Below are 21,519 nucleotides of genomic sequence, written 5' to 3'. Positions count from 1 at the left end.
GACATTTGTCTAGAGTGCAGCTACTTCTACGGATGAAGTGCCTGTCAAGCTGGTCATAGCCATTCCTCACCTGGCTGGGACACAGTCCATTGCTGCACGCAGATGGGGAAGTGATATGTACACTAGCAAGAGGAACCAGGAGCTGGCAATGAGTGTGCCCTAAACAGAGAGCTGCTGCTAGTTCAAAGAGGCTCGCAGCTGTGAAATGGGAGACCAAGTGTCAGAGGACACTGGCTCACTTCCCAGCACCCACATGGCAGTTCACAACTGTCTTTAACTCCACGATCTGACACCCTCACACAGGCATCTGTGCAGTCAAAACACCAATGCAAGTAGAACAAAAATAAGTAAATTTTAGCCAGACAGTGGTGGCGCATGCCTTTAATCCCAGCACTCGCGAGACAGAGGCAGGTGGATCTCTGTGAGTTCGAGGCCAGCCAGGTCTACAAGTTCCAGGACAGCCAAGATCGTTACACAGAGAAACCCTGTCTCAAAAAATTACATAAACAAAAATAAATAATTCTTTTTAATAAAGAAAATGGAGGCCAAGACCCTGGGTTGCAGAAGTGTCGTGGAGGAAGATGGGTGCCTGAGGTAGAAGGCCACTGCTGTCACCCCACCCCCACCAAAGCATAGCGGCTCTGAGCTCCCTCCTGTTGCTGTCTCTCAAGGAGCTCTTAAGTGACCTTTTCCAGAGAGATAGTCGGGTTACACGACAGCTCTGCATGCAGCCCAAAGCAGGGGCTACTGGGAACTATAGTCCTGTGGGTCTGCGATACTAGTTCATGACAGCACCAGGTGTCAGCAGTCTGGAGTCAGTCACGGTAGGACCCAGAAGTTCAAACCTTTTCCTGTTTTTTATTTTTCTATTATTTATTTTAAGGCAGGGTCTCACTCTGTATCCCTGACCATCCTGTAACTTGCTATGTAAACCATATTAGCCTCAAACTCAGAGATCACCTGCCTTTGCCTCCAGAATGCTTGGGGTTAAAGGCGTGCATCACCACACCTAGCCAGGAGTTCAAGTCTTGCTTGGGCTACAAATAAGTGTTCAGGCCAGCCCGGGCAACTCACTGAGATGCAATCTCAAACTAATACAGAGGGCTGAGATCTGGCTCAGGATCAGAGAACTTGCCTAGGCCCTGCACTCAGTTCCGAGCACCACAAAACCCAACAAACCCTGGACAACAGGACTGAGGTCTCCCCATGACCCACTGCAGGCAAGATGGTGGCTGGAGGCTTTTCCTCCTGTTCCCACCAGGCTATACAGTGGGAAGGGACTGTGTGTGCTAGATCCTAGTTTTGTGACTTCCAAGAGCCTGTTCTGTCCCTTTTCTCCACTTCACCGGTAGAGCCTAGTCCTCAGGCTCTCCCTTTGAGACTTCGGTGGCATTTGCAGCTCACACACTATCTTGCTGTTGTGTGAATCTTGGACTCCTTTATCAAATGCATACATAGTCTTGAACAAAATTCCCCCCTCAGCTGGGTGGTGGTGGCGCATGCCTTTAATCACAGCACTTGTGATGCAGAGGCAGGTGTATCTCTGTGAGTTCAAGACCAGCCTGGTCTACAGAGTGAGTTCTAGGATAGGCTCCAAAGCAACACAGAGAAATCCTGTTTTGAAAAACCAAAAGCAAACAAATTCCTGACTCATCAGCTGTTACCTCCTAACTTAGGTGAGGAGGGTCGGTAAGGACAGCCATTTTCAAGTCGAGCTTCTTTGAAGGAACAGAACCTAGGCCCTCAGGCTATTTCCAAAGCTAGCTGTGCCTCCAGGGTAGCAAGCTGACAGGGAAGAACTGGGTGTTCTACTCTGAGGGCAGAGTTGGATAGCTACAGGTACTACTGCACTGGGTTCTGGGATAGCCATACCGTTTCTGAGAACTTTCTGACTTCCAGCAGGCAGGGTTCTGGAGTGCCCAAACAGCTCAGTGTGTGGCCTAACCTACACGTCTTCAGGATAAGCTGTTTCTGCCCCTATCATGGGCATAATGCCCTGCTTCTATTTCCTGGAGCCAGGTTATCAAATACAGAAGCCAAGAAAACACAGGTGCTTACACAGATGGAGTGGGAATATAGCTCTAACACCTTTTTTTCCAGTGCCAGGCAAGTACTCCACCATGGAGCTACCCCCCACCCTACTTTCATTTTTAGGTTTTGGGTTTTTTTATTATCTTTTCTCTGTAGCTTTGGAGCCTGTCCTGAAACTCGCTCTGTAGACCAGGCTGGCTTGAACTCAGAGACCCGCCTGTCTCTGCCTCCCAAGTGCTGGGATTAAAGGCAAAGGCATCAGCATCACCACCTGGTCATTTTTAGTTTTTAAAAATTGTACTTACCATTGTGAGTGTGGGGCTCACATGGTGCACATAAGAAGGGCAAAGGACAATTTTGGAAGTTGATTCTCTCCTACCTCGGGTTCCAAGACCAAACTCGGATCGTCAGGTTTGTGCTTCTACCCAGTGAGTCCCATTTCAGACGCTCACACTTTTCAGATGTGTATTCCCATGATTTTCATGCATGTGTATAATGTATTTTGACCAGATTCACTCCCCGTACTTCGCTCTTTCTTCCTTTATTGATATTTTGTCTGTGTGTGCGTGTGTTTGGACCCTTGAGTTAACAGCTGTGAGCTTACTAGTGGCTATGCCACTACAGAAAATTTCTCTTCCTCCCCCCGCAACCATTCAACTACCCAGAGATCATCAGGGAGAATAGGGCCTTGCGAATCTTTTCCCTTTCCATGACAGGATGGCAAGACCAGTCTTATGCAGGTAATCACAGCTGCTGGGAGCTCAAGGTTGCCACACCCATGTCATACCCTGAAATGGCACCCCACAACACCCCACTCATTCCCCCGGCTCCTATATTCTGTCCCCTCTTCTGCCATGTTCTCTAAGTCTTGGGGTAATATGAATATAACATTTATAACATTTATGACTAAGCACTCATGCCACTTATCCTCAGCATTCTGACCAGTTAGGAATATCTGCAGTTAGCACTGTGCCCCCTCCCTCCCATGCAAAACGAAGCTATGGGCTAGAGATGGTCAGCAATTAGAGAGCACTGGAAGCTCTTCCTGAGGACTCAAGAGTTGGTCCCCAAACCCTTGTTAGGCAGCTAACCACCTGTACTCCAGCTCCAGAGGATCCAATGCCCTCTTCTGCCATCCCTGTTGTATGTACAATAGTACACTGGCTGGGCATGGTGGCTCACATCTTTAATCCTAGGACTCAAGGGCATGCAGACCTCTGTGAATTAAAGTTGACCTCTAACCTACAGCCACAATTACTTCGAAGTTAGTTTGATGAGACCATCCAGAGCAGTTCACAAAATGATAGCAGTCGCTTCCCCAGTAGGGCCTATAGCCTCCCTAACCATTAACATTTAATTCAGGTTCAATACCACATGTGAATTTCTTCCTGTGGAGGTCTCAAATTTCAAAGTGGTTAATTACCTCCAAGAGACTTGTTCCTATTGCACGAGTCCACAGCTGGGTAAAACTGATGACAATACTGTCCCGTCAGTCTGCATAGTACCTTCCAGCACTACAGGGCTGGCCTCCACACCCACTTCTAGCTTTTGATCTGTCTTCTAGCTTTTGTAACAAGTGGTCCATTGACACATCTTGCCGTCTTGTTCTGGCGAGCAAACAGCAGGTGTGTCAATTTGTACAATTTGTCCCTGATTTTTGTGTGTGCATCCTAGAGGTGACACAGGGTCTCACTGAAACTGGAGCTAGGATAGTGATCGGCATTCCATTCACCCTCCTGTCCCACAGCTAAATTATGGGTGCATGTGCCAATTTCACATGGGTTCCTAGAAAATGAAGTCAGGTCCCTGTGCTTGCATAGCAAGTGCTCTTTACTACTGAACCAAAAAACAATGGTGGCTCTGGTTCATCAGTGGTTCTTAGACAGATTTCACTAGGTAATAATTCGGACTGACCTGCAACTATACACCCCAAGCTGGCTTTGAGCTAAGGGATCCATTTGCCTCTACCTCCCAAGTGTTGGGATCAAAGCACACACCAGACTTGGTCATCAACTTTTAGTTTGAGACAGGATCTCATGAAGCCTAGGATAGCCTTCAACTCTAACAATTGCTTCTCATCTTCCTCTTTCTCCTAAGTGCTACAATTGTAGGCACGTGCCACCATAACATCCAGGTTTAAGTCTTCCACACCACTTTCATTTCTTTTTCTTTTTTGGTTTTTGGAGACAGGGTTTCTCTGTGGCTTTGGAGCCTGTCCTGGAACTAGCTCTTGTAGACCAGGCTGGTCTCGAACTCACAGAGATCCGCCTGCCTCTGCCTCCCGAGTGCTGGGATTAAAGGCGTGCGCCACCACCGCCCGGCCACCACTTTCATTTTTCTAGGGGTAGGGAAAGGGGATGATAAAACACAGGACCCCGGGCATTTTGGGCAAAACAAAAAGGCACTTTTATACTATTTTCAGTGTGTATAGATGTTTATTGTTAGTGTGGGTGCATGTTGAGAACGGAGAAGTCCCAGCACCCACCTCAGAAGGCAGTCTACCCCCTTTGAAACACACCCTCTCACTGGCCTTAGGCTAGAGCAGCTGGCCAGTGAGCTGTAAGAATCCACCATCTCCCATCTTCCAGCACCGTCACCACACCTGGATTTATTAAGATTTTTTTGAGACAGGGTTTCTGTGTAGCTTTAGAGCCTGTCCTGGAACTTGATCCGTAGACCAGGCTGGCCTTGAACTCAGTTCTCTGTGTCTCTGAAGACAGGGATTAAAGGTGTGTGCCACCACCCAGCAATTTATCAGTTCTTGAAATTCTCATATTTTCATCTTATATCCATGCTCACTCACCCAGTTTTGTGGCTCTTTTCTTTTATAAAAACATACTGTGCCCAGTCTACAAAGCAAGTTACAGGGCAGTCACGACTGTTACACAGAGAAACTCTGGTTTTTGTTGTTTTTCGAGACAGGGTTTCTCTGTAGCTTTGGAGCCTGTCCTGGAGAGAAACCCCAAACCTAAAATCCCCCCCCCCCCCGGAAATAACCTACTGTGGTAGTTTGAAATGTAATTGGCCCCCATAATCTCACAGCGAGTGTCCTTATTGATTGGAGAAAGTGTCGCTATGGGGCTTTGAGGTTTCCTAAGCCCAGTGTCCCAGTTCACTTCCTGTAACTCTCAGCACCATGACTGCTGCCATGCTCTCCACCATAATGGACGGAACCTCTGAGCTGTAAGAGTCACCCCAAATAAACGTGTTCCTCTTAAGAGTTGCCAGTCATGGTGTCTCCTAAGGCACCATAGACAATTTATTCAACCCATATACACTTGGTGGGTCTCATTATGTAGCCCTGGCTGGCCTAAAACTCTAAGATGGCCTCCAATTCAAAGACCTTCCTAACAGCCTTCAAAACGCTAGAATTAAAGGGTCTACCTGGCACCTTCACATAGGTTCTGAGAATCAAGCAGGCCCGTAACAGTTGGCAGCATTTGAGCAAGGCACATCACCATTTCTTGATTTCCAGCCTACGTTTCCACTATTCCACCCCCTGGAAGGTTACAGGGGCCAGAGTTCAGCTTCCTTGGCAGAGTCACCCTCAACAGCCATAGCTTGTTATCCATACTACCAACTCACACCTTAATTGTGGCCAACATTCTGGGGCCATAGAAACCTTTGTGTTTTCTCCAAGTCTACTCATAGTTTTGCTGCAAATCACCTCAGCCATCAAGCATAGCCCAGCTGACCTGTTCTGTGGCACAGGTCCTCGGGCCTGAGTCTTCCTCTGCTACCAAGCCAGCCCCTACCCTCACACTCCCTTTCTAACCCAACCCACAGCACAGCACACAGCAACAGCTGTGAAGACAGTCCAACACACTTGCAGACCACACCGTATTATATGGCCAAAAAGTTGAACAGCCCTGCCAAATCTAAAGGCCATGCATGCTTGCCAGACTTCCTCCACGGTCTTTCTGGGATCACCATGGTAGGGCTCCCTCCTTTAATCCTACATCCCATATTTTCAGCATAAGACCTGCAATCTTAAACAGACCTTTTTGTCTCTTTACCTTTTCTGTCTCACCCTTACTCAGGGTCATGGGTAGTTTAATTCCCAGAACCCTGAGAACACATCTACCCCCGACTAACTTGAAGTTGTTTATGCTGGACTAAGTTTCTAACTAGAAACCTGGCCTCCCTCTCTGTACCAATGTTTTATTTCTGCAAAGCACTTGTCTCAGGAATAAAAAGAGACTTCATGTTGAGCTTTTCTGTTACTTCCTAGCCCAACACCAAGATGGCAGAGGTACTGTCTGCCATCATTAGAAACTGGCGTGAGATTTTCCTAAGATGCCATAGACCAAGTGGGTGTTTCCCACCTCCTAAATACTGTCCGCACGGGTAAGTGCTCTCTGAAACTGTAACAAAGGCTGGCAGTAGGGCGAGAAAGGGGAGCCACAGAAGCATACTAACCTCCCCTGGGGGAAGGGGTGGGGAGACGAGAGGATAGCTGAGCCGTGGTTAAGTCATTTATTGATTTTATTTCTAAAACCCACATAGCGCCACTTTTCTGCTTCCAGAGCTTCAAAGAGCTAATTAACCGCCCAACGAGCCCACCAGGGAAACCAAGATTGTGAGGGAAGCAATGAGGTGAAGCCAAGGTCGAAGGGGGTGGCAAGGCCCTGCCCCCACCATGTAAGGTTAAGGACAAAGGGAAAAACCTTTAGTTTAGGGCTGGTTAGGGAACTTCTAAGGGTGGGATGTAACACCTGAGGCGGGATACTGGACAGACCAGCAAGAAAGCTCTGTCCAGTAATAGCTGCAGGAGCTGCCCAAAGACCTGGTTCTCACAAAGGCAGGAAGGGGGAAATTTTTGGGTACCATCTAAATATTATCTACTACCCAAAATAGAACAGACTGCAGAAGACCCTACGCAGAGGTGCCCACTTTGCACAAGGGCATTGCATTTCACCCCCAGCACTCCCCCCAAAGCCTGCAGCACTGGCAGGCTGAGAGTCACCAGCAGGGAAAGAAAAAGGCAACTTGGCGGTTTTAATTTTAGCAGCTCTGTGCCTGACAAGCAGGATTAGTTGGTCTGACCTTTAGTGTTGATGACTCCCCAGGCCCAGGTCCTTAAGTCAGATGGCAGCCAGTAGACACAAATCTTAACTAGAGCTCAAATATGGAGGTTAGAGCCCCAAGAAAAGGCCTTCAAAATGACAGATCACTGAGATATGAAGTGAGCCTGGTTTTCAGTTACATCAAGGAGAAACAGGGTAGGGGGTTGCAGCCATGTGTTAAAACAGGTAGGTAAGGGAAACTTTGGTATCGTTGGTAGGGAAAAGGAAGTTTAGAAAGAAAAGAAACAGACCCGGAAAACCACACTGCTCTTTTATTCAATGGAACATTCCCCCCTTTAAGTGCAGTGTTGAATCAAACACCAAAAAAAAACAAAAAAAAGCCCAGAGAAATTTCTGTAGATAAACCAGTGAAAAGAACGCGCATTACACATTATTGTCAACATAATCACTCCATGAAGAGGGAAGGAGCAAAGAAGCTGAACGAAGAACAAGGGGCACAAGCCCCAGACACTGCAAAACATCTGGACATCTGGGGTCAAAATAAAACATAACAGGAAGCTTTCCAGGAAGAAGAGAAGCAAATGGCATCTGAGGCAGTTTAGGTGATCAGGAGCATGGAAGACTCCAGACTGGCAGGCAGGTCTATAGTGGCTTGGGCTGTCCCACTTACTGCTGGCAGGAGTACAGGAAGATATGAATCCCAGGGCTGGATTAACCCTATCTAGCAACATCTAAATTCTCAAGATGCTTTAAAAGGTGGCAAAGATAAACCACACAGGACCCGCCTTCACAACCAAACTTGACATTAATGGCCAAAGTCTGTGCCTAACCATTTGCTCCTCTCTCCTTGGGGAGAGAGGAATGGAGACAAGGGAAAGGATTCTATCTGCAGCAGAAGACCGGGGAGAGCATCTCCTTGGACGGAGTCTGAAGAAAGGAAAAGATAAGGAAATAACAAAGGAAAAAGATAAAAATTAATAAAAATATCACGATATGGAGCCAGCGTGTTCCGATTCCGTCCACAAAAATAACTCAGGCTGCTTTGCCGAACCATCCTGTCCACCAAGGGCGCTGCTGAGGCTGTCTGCCTGGAAGGGTCACCAATGGGCGCGGAAAGTCCTCACTCTCATGGCTCGGGCCATCGCTGCCGCGGGGAGGGATCCTGGCGGCCCGGTTTGGGGAGAGGCAAAGGGAGTTGGGTGAGGAGAGAAGAAGACAAAGAAGACACTCGATGCTACAGGGCGCCAGGAGAGCCCAAGCTGGCGCCCTTACTACCACCTGCCCATTCCCAAGCGAGTCCACAGTCACTTGGCCCAGCCCAGTGCGTGCACACACACACATGCGTGCACACACAATCACATGCGTGCATCCCAATGTCTGGCTCCATATGGTGAGGTTCGGCGTGTGTTTAAACGAGACCAACTCTCTATGTATATAATATATATTTTCTTAAAAAAAAAAAAAACAACAAGTCTAGTTCTGTGGTGGAGGCGGTGGGGGAGCTGGAGGCATCCCGAAGGGCGGCATGCCCGCCACCCCCATGCCCATCATGGTGACAAAGTTAGAAGGGTCCATGGGAGGCGGAGGAGGAGGGGGTGGGGCATACATCATGCCGGCGGAACCAGGTGGCGGAGGCGGCGGAGGGGGAGGGGCCCCGGGCGGCAGAGGCGGCTGGACCCCGGGGGGCAGGGGCACCATAGTGGGGTTGCCTTGCATCTGAGGGGCTCCTGGAGAAGCTGCGGCAGCCGCCTGCTGCTGTTGCCATGGCGGGATGGACCCTGTGCCAGCGCTCGTGGTGGTAGTCGTCGTATCTGGGGTAGTAAAGAAGCCCAAGGTCACACGCGCTGGGGGTACACCGCGGCTCTCTGCGGCTGCTGCCTTGGGACGGGGGTCGAGGGGCGCCTGCTCCTTCCTTGGCATGCGGTACGGTGGTGGGGGGCGGGCGGGCAGGGCTGTCCTGGTGATGGGAGTGGAGGGGTGGGCAGGACTACCCTGGGGTCAGCCTCATGGTCTCTGGGCTTCACAAAGTAAGCCCTTTGTCACCAATGCCCCTGGAGGGGCTAAGGGGAAAGTACCAGACACAAGAACCGGCTTTGACGTCCCTCCGCCCAGCCGCCGCCACCACCGAACGGCACATTCAGCCTCAAACCCACAGCTGCTCTCTCCCCACTGACCCCTTCCCTTCCTTATCTCTGCAGTCTCTCAGGCCCAATCACAACCCCCTCCAGAACATGCATGCACCATCCCACTCTTGATTCCGTGCACAAGGCACAGCCAAACCAGCAGCTCATTCAGCAGCTTAGCCTGGACTTCTGGTGCTCTGTCTACAATGGGAGGCTCCCCTCCAGACCTCCCAAGTCTCTCCCAAACACAACCACACCAAACATCAGCTCTCCTCCCCAAGACATTCCTTTGGGCCAGACAGCCTGGCTTTCAACCCCACTGCCCTTGCTGAGACCAAAGTCTCCTCACCCAAGGTGTCTCCAGCCCATGTGAGATATGAGGTTCTCTTTCATCTCAGCCCCAGCCCACATCCCACCCACCCCCACAAGCCCAAAATATTCCACTCACTTTGCTGCCATGGCAAGGGGGTGCTGGAAGCCATACTGCTGCTGGGCGGAGGGGGTGGCGGAGGCTGCTGCTGCTGCTGCTGCCATGGAGGAAGAGGACCAGAGGGAGGAGGCGGGGGCTGCCCACTGGGAGGTGGCGGAGGCGGCGGCATCATGCCCATAGGCGGTGGCGGCATCATACCTGCAGGCAAACAAAGAATTAGAATTAGGCTTTTGAGAATGGGAGACCCAGGCTAGTGCTCCCACTAGCTCCCACGGCCCTAGACAGAAATTCCAAGAGAGTATATTACCTTTTCCTTGATGCAGGCGATAGACCCCAGAGCCCACAGGCGTACTTCCCAGGTACTGATCTTGATGGAAGGAAAGAGCAGGGACTTAGCAGGACATTTGAACTGGTCAGGCGAGACATCCCCAATAGCTTTCTCAGTCATACAGCTGTCTGAGTCATTAACCTCCCAAAAGTTCAGCCGTAACAGCAGGTGGACCTCCCCACACAGAAGGTACTCCTTAAGTCTAGGTCTCAGCAAGATTCAGACCACTGGCTAGCCATTCAGTACTGCTTAAAGCTCAGAATCACTTGGTATGAACCTATCCACTCCCACAAACCCCAAGGTTTCTGGTCTGACACTTACTTACCCATTGGAGGAGGGCCATGATGCCCAGGTGGGTGGGGGCCCTGGTTCATTGGTGGGGGTGGTGGCTGCATCCAAGGTGGTGGTGGTCCATTTGGGTTGTGCTGCATGGGATGTCCACCATGCCCACCTGTCAGGCTGGGTAATGGGTGTGGGAAACTGTGGGGGCCACCTCCAGGCCCACCAGGACCACCTCCATGCATGCCATGATAGGGCCGATTCTCTGAAGGGCCAGAATTCATCCAGGGTGGGCGACTCTGCGTTGTAGACATGAGAGACTACATGAGAGCATTTCCTGCTAATGTCCGTGCCTGCTCCCCCTGGTGGCAACATTGTTCTTCTGACTATGTCAGAAGACCAGAACAAGAGGACAGGCAGGCTCCTTCCACAATGGCCAGACATCCCAGAAGAACAATGTTGCCAGCTATATCCACCTCTAAGTTTTATCTTAGCCACACATAGCTCCTGGTCTCTCTATAGAAGAGAATGGGGGAGCTAGACCAAAGAATTGTCCCAGGGCTCACCGGTGGTGGTGGGTTGCTGGCAGGAGCAGCAGGTCTTGGTGCACTGGCCAAGGGTGTGGTGGCAGGTCCAGACGTAGAGCCCACAGATGCAGGGACAGGAGCTTCCCCTAGCTCAGCCATAAGGGACAAGTATTCTTTATCCATCCGTGCTTTATCCTGAGCTGACTGAGGGTCACCAGGCCTAAAGTAGGATTGGAAACACAAAGAAAGGAGAAAATATAGAAAGCTCTAATTCAGTTAAGTGAAACCCTCCCCCCCTTTCTAGCCCTTTAATGGAAATGGTTCTCCAACATCCATTCTGTTATCACTGCCAGCCATAGTAGAGGCCCTGGGTTAGAACTGACCCACCACCATACCAGACCTTCACCCCTCATGCTTTATCAAACCCTACTTCGGGTTCAATTCCCAGCAACCACGTGACAGCTTTCAACTGCCCACCACTTCAGATCTAGGGATCTAAAACCCTCTTCTAATATCTGCAGGCACTAAGGCACACACAGTATAGACATAGATGCAGGAGAAAAACTCAAATCAAAAAAGACAAAAAAATTCTACTTCCATCTTAAGAGAAGGGAATTTATGCAAGATATAGAGAAACTACATGTACGCCTCCCCTAAAAAGGATCATATGGAAATGAAACCCCTTAAGGTATTTTTTTGGAGGGGAGGCAGGATTATTCGCTTTTCAAAACCAAGTTTTTCTGTGTTCTTTGGAACCTATCCTGGAACTCGCTTTGTAGACCAGGCTCACAGAGATCCACCTGCTTCTGCCTCCCTAGTGCTGGGATTAAACTCATGTGCCACCGATGCCCAGCTAAAACCCCTTAAGTCTTAACAAATCTTAAGCAGCGAATGTGAATATTCACCCAATGGAAACATTTATAGCCAGAGTGTAAGTTTCTAGACAACAGTAGGCTCTACACATTTCTAGTCCTCAAGTTTAAAACACACACCACCCAACCACACCCACAGGAAGGATGCCGCTCTAGTACACAAGATGAACCACAAGCCAGTAGCGGAAGGAGGATCCTGAAGACCAGTGGGCTGCAAGGGAGCCAACTTCCAAAAGCAGCCAGGCCTCACCTCTGAAATTTGCAATCGGATGCAATGTGGCCAGCCCCTCCACACTTGGTACACACGGTAGTATTGGTAATGCTGCGTGTCTCTGAGCTCTGCCAGGGTCTTAAGATCCTGTTGAGGTAGAGAAATCAATTCAAAGACCTATAGAAACCACCTTTCCACTTCAAAATGTTCTTTAGGTTCCTTGCAGTCTTCTCAACATTACACTGACCTGTTATCATCTTCCCGTAGAGTGCCATTCAAACGAGCCAACTCCCGAAGCTGCATCTTCCGTAGATCATTCTGGTCCTCTGGGGTCTCAATACCCTGCTTCAGGATGTTTCTGATCTATTAAGACACACCAACAGCTGTCAATAGTGCCTAGGGCCATCACCTAGGTTTCTAGCAAGAAGTTTCCTTCTGGGCTCACCACACACCTGTTCTACTGCCTTTTTGACATTCTCCATTGTATTGGCAGTGACTAGAGCATGAAGAGGTTCATCCTCTCCTGGCAACATTTGACCATCTTTGCGCCCAACTTTCCCCTCTTTCACAGATCCTTTCCCCCGTATCATGATCTTGGCATTGCATTCCTTCTCAATGTTCTTCAGAGTGTTCCCTCTATCAAAAGGCAGAAAAGATTAGGGTGTGTATATATATATATATATATATTTATATTCAATGCAAATTCTTATTTCAGAGTAAAAACACTGAGCTAAATAGTCATTGGTGAGGAACTGCAAAACACATAGCACCAAGACCCCTCTACCAAGGACTACTGAGAATTCTACTCACCTAGGCCCAATTAAGAGACCCACAAAATTGATTTCTGGATACTCATCTTGGGGGATCATTACTTTATCACTCACACGTGTTGCTGGAGGCCTAAAGGAAGAAAAGACCATCAGCATCTCTATTTCTAGGAGATAGTACACATAACCAAAGCTCTTCTACAATCAAGTATATACCACATGAGAATTAAGGACAATTTGGGCCAAAAAGTGAGTAATAAACCAGAATTGTCCAAGCAGGTCACATATGATCTGAATGTGCCCTTGTCCCAAACTACCTGACTCTGCTTGCTTACTTGTAATCTGCAGGTGGTTTAAAGTCCGGGTTGAGAGCAACCATCTCTGTGATAAGTGTGTGTCGCTCCTCTTCAAGCTTTTTGCGGGTACGGAACTCTCGAGTATTAAGCCGCTTCCCCTCACTGTTGTAGATTGGCTCAGGGGAAGGGGACCTGCGGGAGACAGAGCCCCATTACTGCTTGGTCCCTCACTCCCTTTGCTCCCATATGGACTATTTACAAGTCTCCCCCCAGCCCCTCTGCCTCTCAGATCCTAACAAAACTCTTCGGAGGAACCGACCATAACGTGTGCTATTCAAGATCGTGTGGAATGGGGAGTTAAAAATCTGACTTAACATCAAGCAATGTGGGGTATATGTGAGAAAGGGAAAAAGTCTTTAACTTCTAAAAGTGGCTGAGGAAGGGTCCAGTAAAGAGAAACCTTTGGACCGCAAGTGGCAAGAACAGTATCATCCTCTGGAGGCTTCTTGCCAAATGATGCTTTCATTTAAAAAAAATTATAATAACCCAACTTGATAAACCACAGAAACCCGAGTTTAGGTGAACTGTGTCTATTAGAAAGAGCACCTGTACCCCTGCCACACAGTGAACACAAACTTGTTCACCCAAAGCAGCTGGGACTCAAGCTACTATAGCTACTTGGCCCCCACAATGGAGAGAAATGGTGCAAGGAAGGCTTCGTCTCTGCTTTTCCTTCAATGGCCTGGCTGGCTGTTCGATGTGGGGAGTCTGGGTAGAGAAAACCGTTAAATTGCTAATGCAGCTTCTCCAAGAGGCTGCAAATGCAGATTTAGTCAAACACTTGTCTAGGGTCTGAACCTGCCAACAGCAAGGGGGAACTACAATTCTCCGCCAGAGTTTACAAGTCCAGAAAGCAGAAATTTCTCTCATTTTTAAGGAGTAAAATGCTGACGCTACAAGCAAAAAAATAAAAATAAAAAAATATATATAATAATGATAAAGTGGTCACTTTACCACAGCTAGATTTTGCGGTAACAAAAAAAGAGAAGTTATACTCCTAGAATTCTGAGTTAAGATTACAAAAAGGACCATAGCTTGATACTCTGTATGTAAATTTAGTAGTAGCTGCAAGAAGGGAAGAGACCATGTGGATCAGGTTATTTTAAAAAACATCCTGAAAAGTAGTCCCGACTCCTATACCCTTGGTTTAGTTGAGAGAATTGTGCCTAGTTGGAGAGCAAGAACTGAACTCGGCTGCTCCCACTGTCTTCAGCCTAAAGGGAACCATGTCATACCAGGTTACACACACGATGGAATAAAAGGTCAGGTTTGTTCGTGGCTAATGACGGCTAAATGACACCTCCGTTTCTAGCAACTGTATGAACTGTTAGCACAATCCAATCATAGTGAACACAAGCAAACATCCCCAACTCATTAGACTGTCATCTTACACATTTAAGTCTACAACAGGCTTTAAAACATTTTAATTGTGCGAGTTAAGCAACATCAAAATAGCAGAAAGTGGCTTAATTTTGAAATACACCTTCTTAAGAAATCATCTTAGTAAGGTAAGAAACTCATGTATTTCCCTCCAACCTGGGCTTAAAAGCAAAAGCAATCAGGCATTATCGCCTCTTTCAAATTTGAACATATACAAGGAGAAAAAACCCTGCTCTGGTTTTACTCATTGCTAGCATGCCCACCCCATTGCTCTCTATAATTGAATGTTTCTGGCTAAATACCAAATTGTACCAGAACCAAATCGGCCTTTTAAAGGCTTCATAACTCCATACCCATTTAACCTCTTCCCAAACTGTGGAAGTGAAAAGCAAAAGCTAGCAATCTAGAGGTTAGACTGGTCGGACTTCTTCACCTAGAAGAGGCATCAGAGACATCAACTGCACTCTAATCCCAGTTCTCCAGGAAGCAAACAAGGTTTGTTAAAAACTCAACCTTTGGAGGAATTGCCTGGTAACCTGTAGACATACCATTAAAGGGGAAAAGGCCAAAAAGGCACTAAACAGTTGTGGTCTATAACCTACAATGTAAATCTCAAAAAAAATTAAAAAATAAAAATCTTCAAATCAAAAAAGAAATATAAAACATAACTTTCCAATCAAAATCTGTATGTGAAAAAACAACAAACTTGATAAATAAAAGGTCAATATGGAGAAGTCATTAAGTTCATTTGTTTCATGGCAAGGGGCAGCAGAACTGTGTAACTTCTAAAGCCATTACCAGAATAACAAAAGCCAGAAACACATTCCAAGCAAATCTTTTCAACTATACTACATGCACTAAGATTTCAATGGAAGCTTATTGTCAATTAAATGACCAGACTTTAGCTGTTCGAAGATCAGCCAATAAAATACCACTTAGAAAGTTCCTCTCTCACATGAACTTTTAACTTTTCAGAGACGAGAGAAACTGTAAACTGAAATGATATGACCACAGCTGTTTGAGGCCCACGTTCCCTTTAAAAAAGAAAAAGTAATTTAGGGGTTGGTTGTTTGCCTTTCCCTCCCAAAACCCGCAGGCAATGGCCAAGCCTGAAAATTAACTGGCAATGAAGGAAGTTGGTTAGAAATCTCCTGATTTTAAAACAATCCCAAAACCACAAGCAGGTAAGACTTCAACAAGCTTGGCCTGCTCAAATTCAGTGATAGTTAAAAATACTCTCATATCCCTGCACAATTACCATGAGAAAAACTGCCCCCTGTGCTTTCAGCCAAAGCAGCCAGTGAACGGCAGGTTAATGGCTACCCCCCACTGTCCCTAGGGGTGGGTAAATTTTCAGGTTAAAATCTACATGCTTATCAATTAGAAACCAGTTATTCATTTCCTTTAACTCATTCTCTCATTAAATTCCAACTTTTCTAACTGTTGACTGAACATACACATTCTGCTAAATAAACCCTGGTCAGAATACCAGTCGTCTTAACTAGGATTTTATTGAACTGACACAATATGTTGCCACCAGTAAAAACATATTGAGAAAAAGGTAAAAGCGTTACTGTCAGCTGGTTAAAACTGTTTCCCAACCTGTCCTCAGGGTTAGGGGGGATGCCCAGGTCTCCTGTGCGCAGTTTACGAGTCAGGTCTTCTATCTGTAGTTGCACTGGAAGAAACCAGGTTAGGAAAGAAAAAAAAAGGATGGAAAAAAGACAATGTTACCAAAAAACATCTCAAATCTCAATAACAAGCATGAAGAACTCGGAGACTTTGAAAGGGTTGACTGATCAGTGACACACTGAGGCAAAAACCCCCAACCACCTAGCAGCAGGAGTCCATTTACATCTACAGTTAATTTTCACTTCAAAATGGTTATCACTTAGGAAGCAAACAGTTTGTTGGAAGAGGGGTTAGCAGTTAAGACTGTTCACTACAGCTTACAATTGCAATTATCAGGAGGTAGTCACCTCTTCCCTTCCCCATCAACACTTGCTTATTACAATTGGCACCCTGAACCAACACCATTTAAGATCACCAGTACCTGGTACCCACCAAACTCAGGGCAAGACTTAAGTTTCTATTTCTTCAATAAATTTTAAACACAACCCAAAATTACTCAATTAACATGGGATAATAAAATAATAGCAGTTGAGCAAAGACCATTTTCATTAAGACCAGGTTTAAATTCTTTAGGCAAGACATTTAATAATTCAACATCTTACAAATTTGTACATACACTTTCTATACAACCAGACCTGTACTAAGACCTGTAACTTTCACTCAAATATTGAACAAACCATATACCTTTCTTTTTATAAACCAGTGGGTCTAAGTAAGGTTCTGTAAGCTTATTTCTTACTTTGCTTTCAGCTTTTTTGTTTTGTTTGAGACAGGATCTCTGTGTATCCCTGGCTGTCCTGTAACTTGATCTGTAGACCAGGCTAGCCTGGAACTCTGGAGACCCATCTGCCTCTAGACTGCTGGGATTAAAGGTGTGCACCACCACTGCAAGGCTTGTTTTTGTTTTTTTGAAGCAAGGTCTCAAAGGTCATTGGATATCTTGGAACTCACTAGGTAGACCAGGTTGGTTGGTCTAGAACTCAGAGATTATCTGCCCCTGCCTCCCCAGTGATTGGATAAAAGGTATGCACTACTACACCTGTCCATGAGTTTATTTTCAGACCGCTTACTGATGTGGCAGGGGTGTTAAAAGATGGAAAGTGAAGGTAAAGAAGAATGCACGTGGCCCTAAAGTTTGAAATGACAAGAGATGAGGGTTTCACTAAAAGCTTCCAGTAACTCAGGGGAAATGTAACACAGCAGTAGTATAGCAGACCTAGAGCAGCTTCTTCAATATGGTGCAAACTACCTCTCCTATATCTTTATCACGCGCCAGGTTTCTAAGCAGGTTGGAAGGGCATGGCTTACTTATAATGCATAATTAATGCACACCTAAGTACAGATTTTTTGGGGGGTGGGGGGCTAGAGACAGGGTTTCTCTGTGTAGCTTTGGAGCCTGCCCTGGAACTTGCTTTGAAGACCAGGTTGGCCTCAACCTCAGAGATCCGCCTGCCTCTTCCTCCCAAGAGATGGGATTAAAGGCGTCTGCCACCACCACCCACTTTTCAAAACAGGATTTCTCTTTGTAGTTTTGGCTATCCTGGAACTCTCTGCATCCTGAGTGCTGGGATAATTGTAATTGTGCCTGGCTGATAACTGTTAACGTATGTCTCACAGGGTTATACACAACATCTCCACCCTAAACACATGGATTGTTAATTTAACAGTGAGAGGATACTGAGGCCATCTGGACAAAATGTATGCCATGGGACACAGTTGCTATCCAAGCTCCTTTACTCCAACAAGTCCTAGCTTTACAGTCAGACATTAAACTCAAGAACTTCAGATAAAAGTAATTACCATAGGGCAGCCTCTTAATTGTGGGATCTAACTTGAATATCCAGAACTACATAAACCAGAAAAGCTGTTATCTCTCATAAAGCCAAGAACCTATACTAGCCTCTTCTGTTTACCTTGATATAAGATGTAAACAGTCTTTAAGGGCTTAGTGCATTAACTAGGCCCCCAGAGGAAGAGAAAGAGTTGTAAAGTATTAAGTGTTTCTCAGATTCTGTGTTCTTGGGCTATGACACCACTAGGGGGCATTTTACAAGGTTGGAAGGTCCAACACTGGTCTAATGACACCTAAGGGTTGGGTAAACAGCAACAGTGAGAAAAGTAGTGTTAGTAAGTATTGTGAGAAGCAGACAACTCCAACGCCTCAAAACTCTCAGCCATCTAAAAACCAGGAAATGAAGACCTCCAGATTTAGACCACATCGGCCTTGGAGCTGTGCATGTGAAGACCACTAGGTTTCTGCCCAAAGAGGATGTTTATTTGGTTAGTTGAAAATGTTTTATCAAATGCACTTTGAGACAACTGGACAGAAACACACAACTTGTATTAATGACCTTGGTTTCTGAGGAATTTTGAGGTTCAATTTCAACTCAACTGTGGACAGTAACTTAATTTTTTGAAATCCTGCCACCACCTCATTTCAAATCAAACAGTAAACCCTTCCCAGCAGAGTCCTTTAGTGGTAAACTACAAGAGCCTTCATTTTTAAGAAAGCTCTTTAAAAGATCAAACAAGAAAAGATGCTGAAAATGGGTGAACTGTAAATACTTTCAGAGCCACTTTTTGTTTGAACTGTTTTGTAAACCTATAAAAAAAGCAAAATCACATTTTAGGGAAAGGGAACCATATTATGGTGAAAGGCCATACTACAAACCAGGCACCTGATTTACAATACCTGCAGTGTTCTCCACTGGGGCCTGTCCAGAGGCAGACAGCATGCACCTCATCAATGAGCAAGAGCAGCTGAGAAGTGGGCTGCTTAGTAAGGACTATGTGCTGCTGAGAAGCTACAGATGCAGGACTGGTCAAGCAAACCACAGTTTATGCCAAAGCTATAAAAGCACACCTAATCACACCACCTTGTCCCAAGACTAAAATCTCAGACTTTCAACAGATTCGTCACTCAGAATAAGCAGTAACAACCTGAAGATGCACCTGGATGCAGAACGTGTATTTACCTATGTAAGCTCTTTCTTGTTCCCGTGTCAGTCCGGGGGGAATAACTGTGGGCATTCCTGGAATCACTGTCTTCTGTTCCATTGTGTCTTGGTTCCAACGGCTCCTCTTCCTCTTCTTACTTGGGAAGTCTAAAGACAGACAAGAGTCCATCAGGCAGAAATATGAACCATGAGTGACCACCAACAGGGAATACATGATTATTAAGACTGAAATAGAAATCCACCTAAAATTTAAAAGGATAAAACTCTCACAGATCAGAGAAGAAAATTAACAGCTGTTAAAAGGTATCTGGTCCTGGCGGGAAAGTTAAGAACACTTCACGTTTACATTCATTTTTCCTGGATAAACTTGCTAGAGAACATAAATAAATATAAGGACCAAACTTTCTCTTGTGGTGTTGGGAACACCCAGGTCGCTGCTAATGCTAGACTGAAGCACACCCATTCTTTTTCTCTTTTTCTTCTGCTTGGTTTGAGACAGGGTCTCTCTACATAATCCTGGCTACCTTGGAACAATGTGGACCAGGCTGGCCTCAACCTAATTGCCTTCTGTCTCCCACATGCTGGGATTAAAGGCAAGGGCCACTTCATCCTTGCTTCCAACTTTGGTAGGAACCTAGACTGCAAGAGCTAAACAGATGCACATCATCAATTCTGGAAAATCCAGACTATGGAGCAGCAGGAGACTAACTGAAAGAGGTCACAACCAAAGCTCTGGCTCCGTATCACTAAGGGAAACGTCCCATCTGAAGGACTATTCTCACACGTGGGACGTCAACACTCACTTTTCCTGACCAGTGGACACTTGTCATCAGAGCGATCACGTACATTCTTCCCTACATTTACCACAGGTTTTCTACTTCTCAGGATTACAAGCCAGGGGAAAAGCTTTTAAAAACAGCATGGGGAAAGCTGGTCACTGTGAGAACCTTCTAGAAAACCAAAGGAGATAAACAGCCTTGAAAAGAAAAGTACCCAAGCATCACTAGAAGCCTTCCAAACGGGCCTTACTGCAAACAAGGAGATACTCTTATCACGGGACTGGTCCCCCTTTCAGGTTCCTAAAATCGTAAAGGGGGCCAACCACCCTCACATCGTTACGTGCACCTTTCTACACTCTCCTGTCCACACCAGCTCAGGGGGCAACAGGTGGCCTCGTCATGCCCTCACAATTGCGCCACAAAGCCTGAACGCCTCATTGCGTCTGCGCAAAGGACGCTCCCTCCCGCCCTTCTTCCTCTCACGGCGCGCGTGCGCACTCGAAGCCTCTCGAACCAGGCCGCGCGTTCCCGGGGCGCGTCCGCCCGGACCTGCCGTGCACGCGCGCGCGTCCTTGCCGCCTAAAACCGCGATCGCGTGCCCCTCCGCCGGCCGGTCCGGTCCGCCTCTCGCGCTCTCTCGACCCGATTCACCTCCGCCGCCCGGGCCCGGCTGCTGGTCCTGGCGCGGAGGCGACACTCGCTGGAAAAGCGGCCGCGCGGGGGCGGGTGCTGTGGCGGGTTCAAGGCTGGGGGCGGCAGCGGCGCCGCTAAGGAAAAGGCCGCCATCAGGGCCCCCAACAGCGATCCACCGGCGGCGGTGGCCCGAGCGCCAGCAGGCTCGGCTCGAAACCGCCTTTGGGCCCAGGAAGCGGGGGAAAGGCCTGGCAGGCCCAGCTTACCCAGCGGCGTGGCGTTCGCTCCGGTCGCCATGGCGCCCCAGGGGACCGGCACCAGCGGTTTCTCGTCCTCGGCGGCGGCTTCTCCTTCGCGAACCTTCCGGGGGGGAGGGGACCCGACTACGCTGCCGAGGAGCGCGGGGAGCCAGTCCTCTCACGCGGCGGGCGGCTGCGGCGCCAGACGCACAAAGAGGGAGGAGAGAGGATGCGGCGGGGGCGGGCTGGTGGCGGCGGGACCGAAGTCTGGATTGGGCCGGCCGGAGGTGAGCTCGGAGTCAGCGGCCTCCGATTGGTGGAGCGCTAGTCCTTTCCGATACGTGTCGGGATTGGCCGAACCGTTAGGCCAGGCGACGAAATGGCGGCGGGGCCGGGTGAGCTGGGAGGTGTCGCAGCGCGCACTTCATTTGTTCCTGCGCGGACTGAGCTCCCAGGCCGGAGAGGCGGGGGTTGAGACGGGACAAAGTCTATGACGTAGGGCGAACGACTCGCTCATTGGCTGAAGGTGATGGAGTCAAGCGCCTCGGCGTCGTAAAGCCACCGGATTGGCTGAAACGTCTCCCCTCCCCCAGGGACGAGATGCTCGGGAATCGGAAAAGCCCGGAGGAGAAGCCCGAGCGAAGAGCAGGGACAGGAGATGCGCATGCGTAGTGAGGCCCAGAGGCCTCAAGCCGTTCGCTGGCGGGGCCGGAGCGGAAGCCCTAAGTGACGTTGGTCATTGTGCCAGAGGTAACCCAGGAACCGTGGGGAAGGGGCGGGCTCGAGTGAACGAACCGGATGCGTCGACGGCGCAGGTAGAGAAGCGCTTCCTGTTTTCTTCAAAAAAATTAAAGTGTTAGGGAATAGCTCTAAGTAGGGCTGTGGGGTGTTATGTTTTGTTTTTTTAAGATTTCATTTTATGCAGGGCAGTGATGGCGCACACTTTTA

At 47.8% G+C, this 21,519-nt stretch overlaps 1 protein-coding gene across 16 annotated transcripts; it reads right to left on the bottom strand.

The window, feature by feature from the left end:
• Window positions 1-7,351: 7,351 nt before the first annotated feature.
• Sf1 (splicing factor 1) lies at window positions 7,352-21,016 on the bottom strand. Of its 16 annotated transcripts, none has more exons than XM_075973250.1 (13): window positions 20,599-21,016; window positions 18,939-19,067; window positions 15,934-16,009; window positions 12,931-13,083; window positions 12,639-12,728; window positions 12,281-12,464; window positions 12,076-12,191; window positions 11,868-11,975; window positions 10,785-10,965; window positions 10,265-10,538; window positions 9,919-9,978; window positions 9,630-9,809; window positions 7,352-8,869 (listed from the first exon to the last, which is right to left on the bottom strand). In XM_075973250.1, exons 1-13 carry the CDS (start codon window positions 20,627-20,629, stop codon window positions 8,532-8,534), a joined length of 1,920 nt encoding a protein of 639 aa, XP_075829365.1. In that variant the 5' UTR covers window positions 20,630-21,016; the 3' UTR covers window positions 7,352-8,531. The 16 variants fall into 16 exon arrangements, with proteins under 16 accessions (XP_075829365.1, XP_075829373.1, XP_075829374.1 ...); XM_075973258.1 differs by having other exon boundaries at window positions 7,352-8,220; XM_075973259.1 differs by having other exon boundaries at window positions 7,352-8,220; window positions 10,265-10,517; window positions 20,599-20,793.
• Window positions 21,017-21,519: the final 503 nt, after the last annotated feature.

This window comes from Microtus pennsylvanicus, chromosome 5, assembly GCF_037038515.1.
Source record: "Microtus pennsylvanicus isolate mMicPen1 chromosome 5, mMicPen1.hap1, whole genome shotgun sequence".
Lineage (NCBI taxonomy): Eukaryota > Metazoa > Chordata > Mammalia > Rodentia > Cricetidae > Microtus > Microtus pennsylvanicus.
This window is presented reverse-complemented; position numbering and strand designations above follow the sequence as displayed.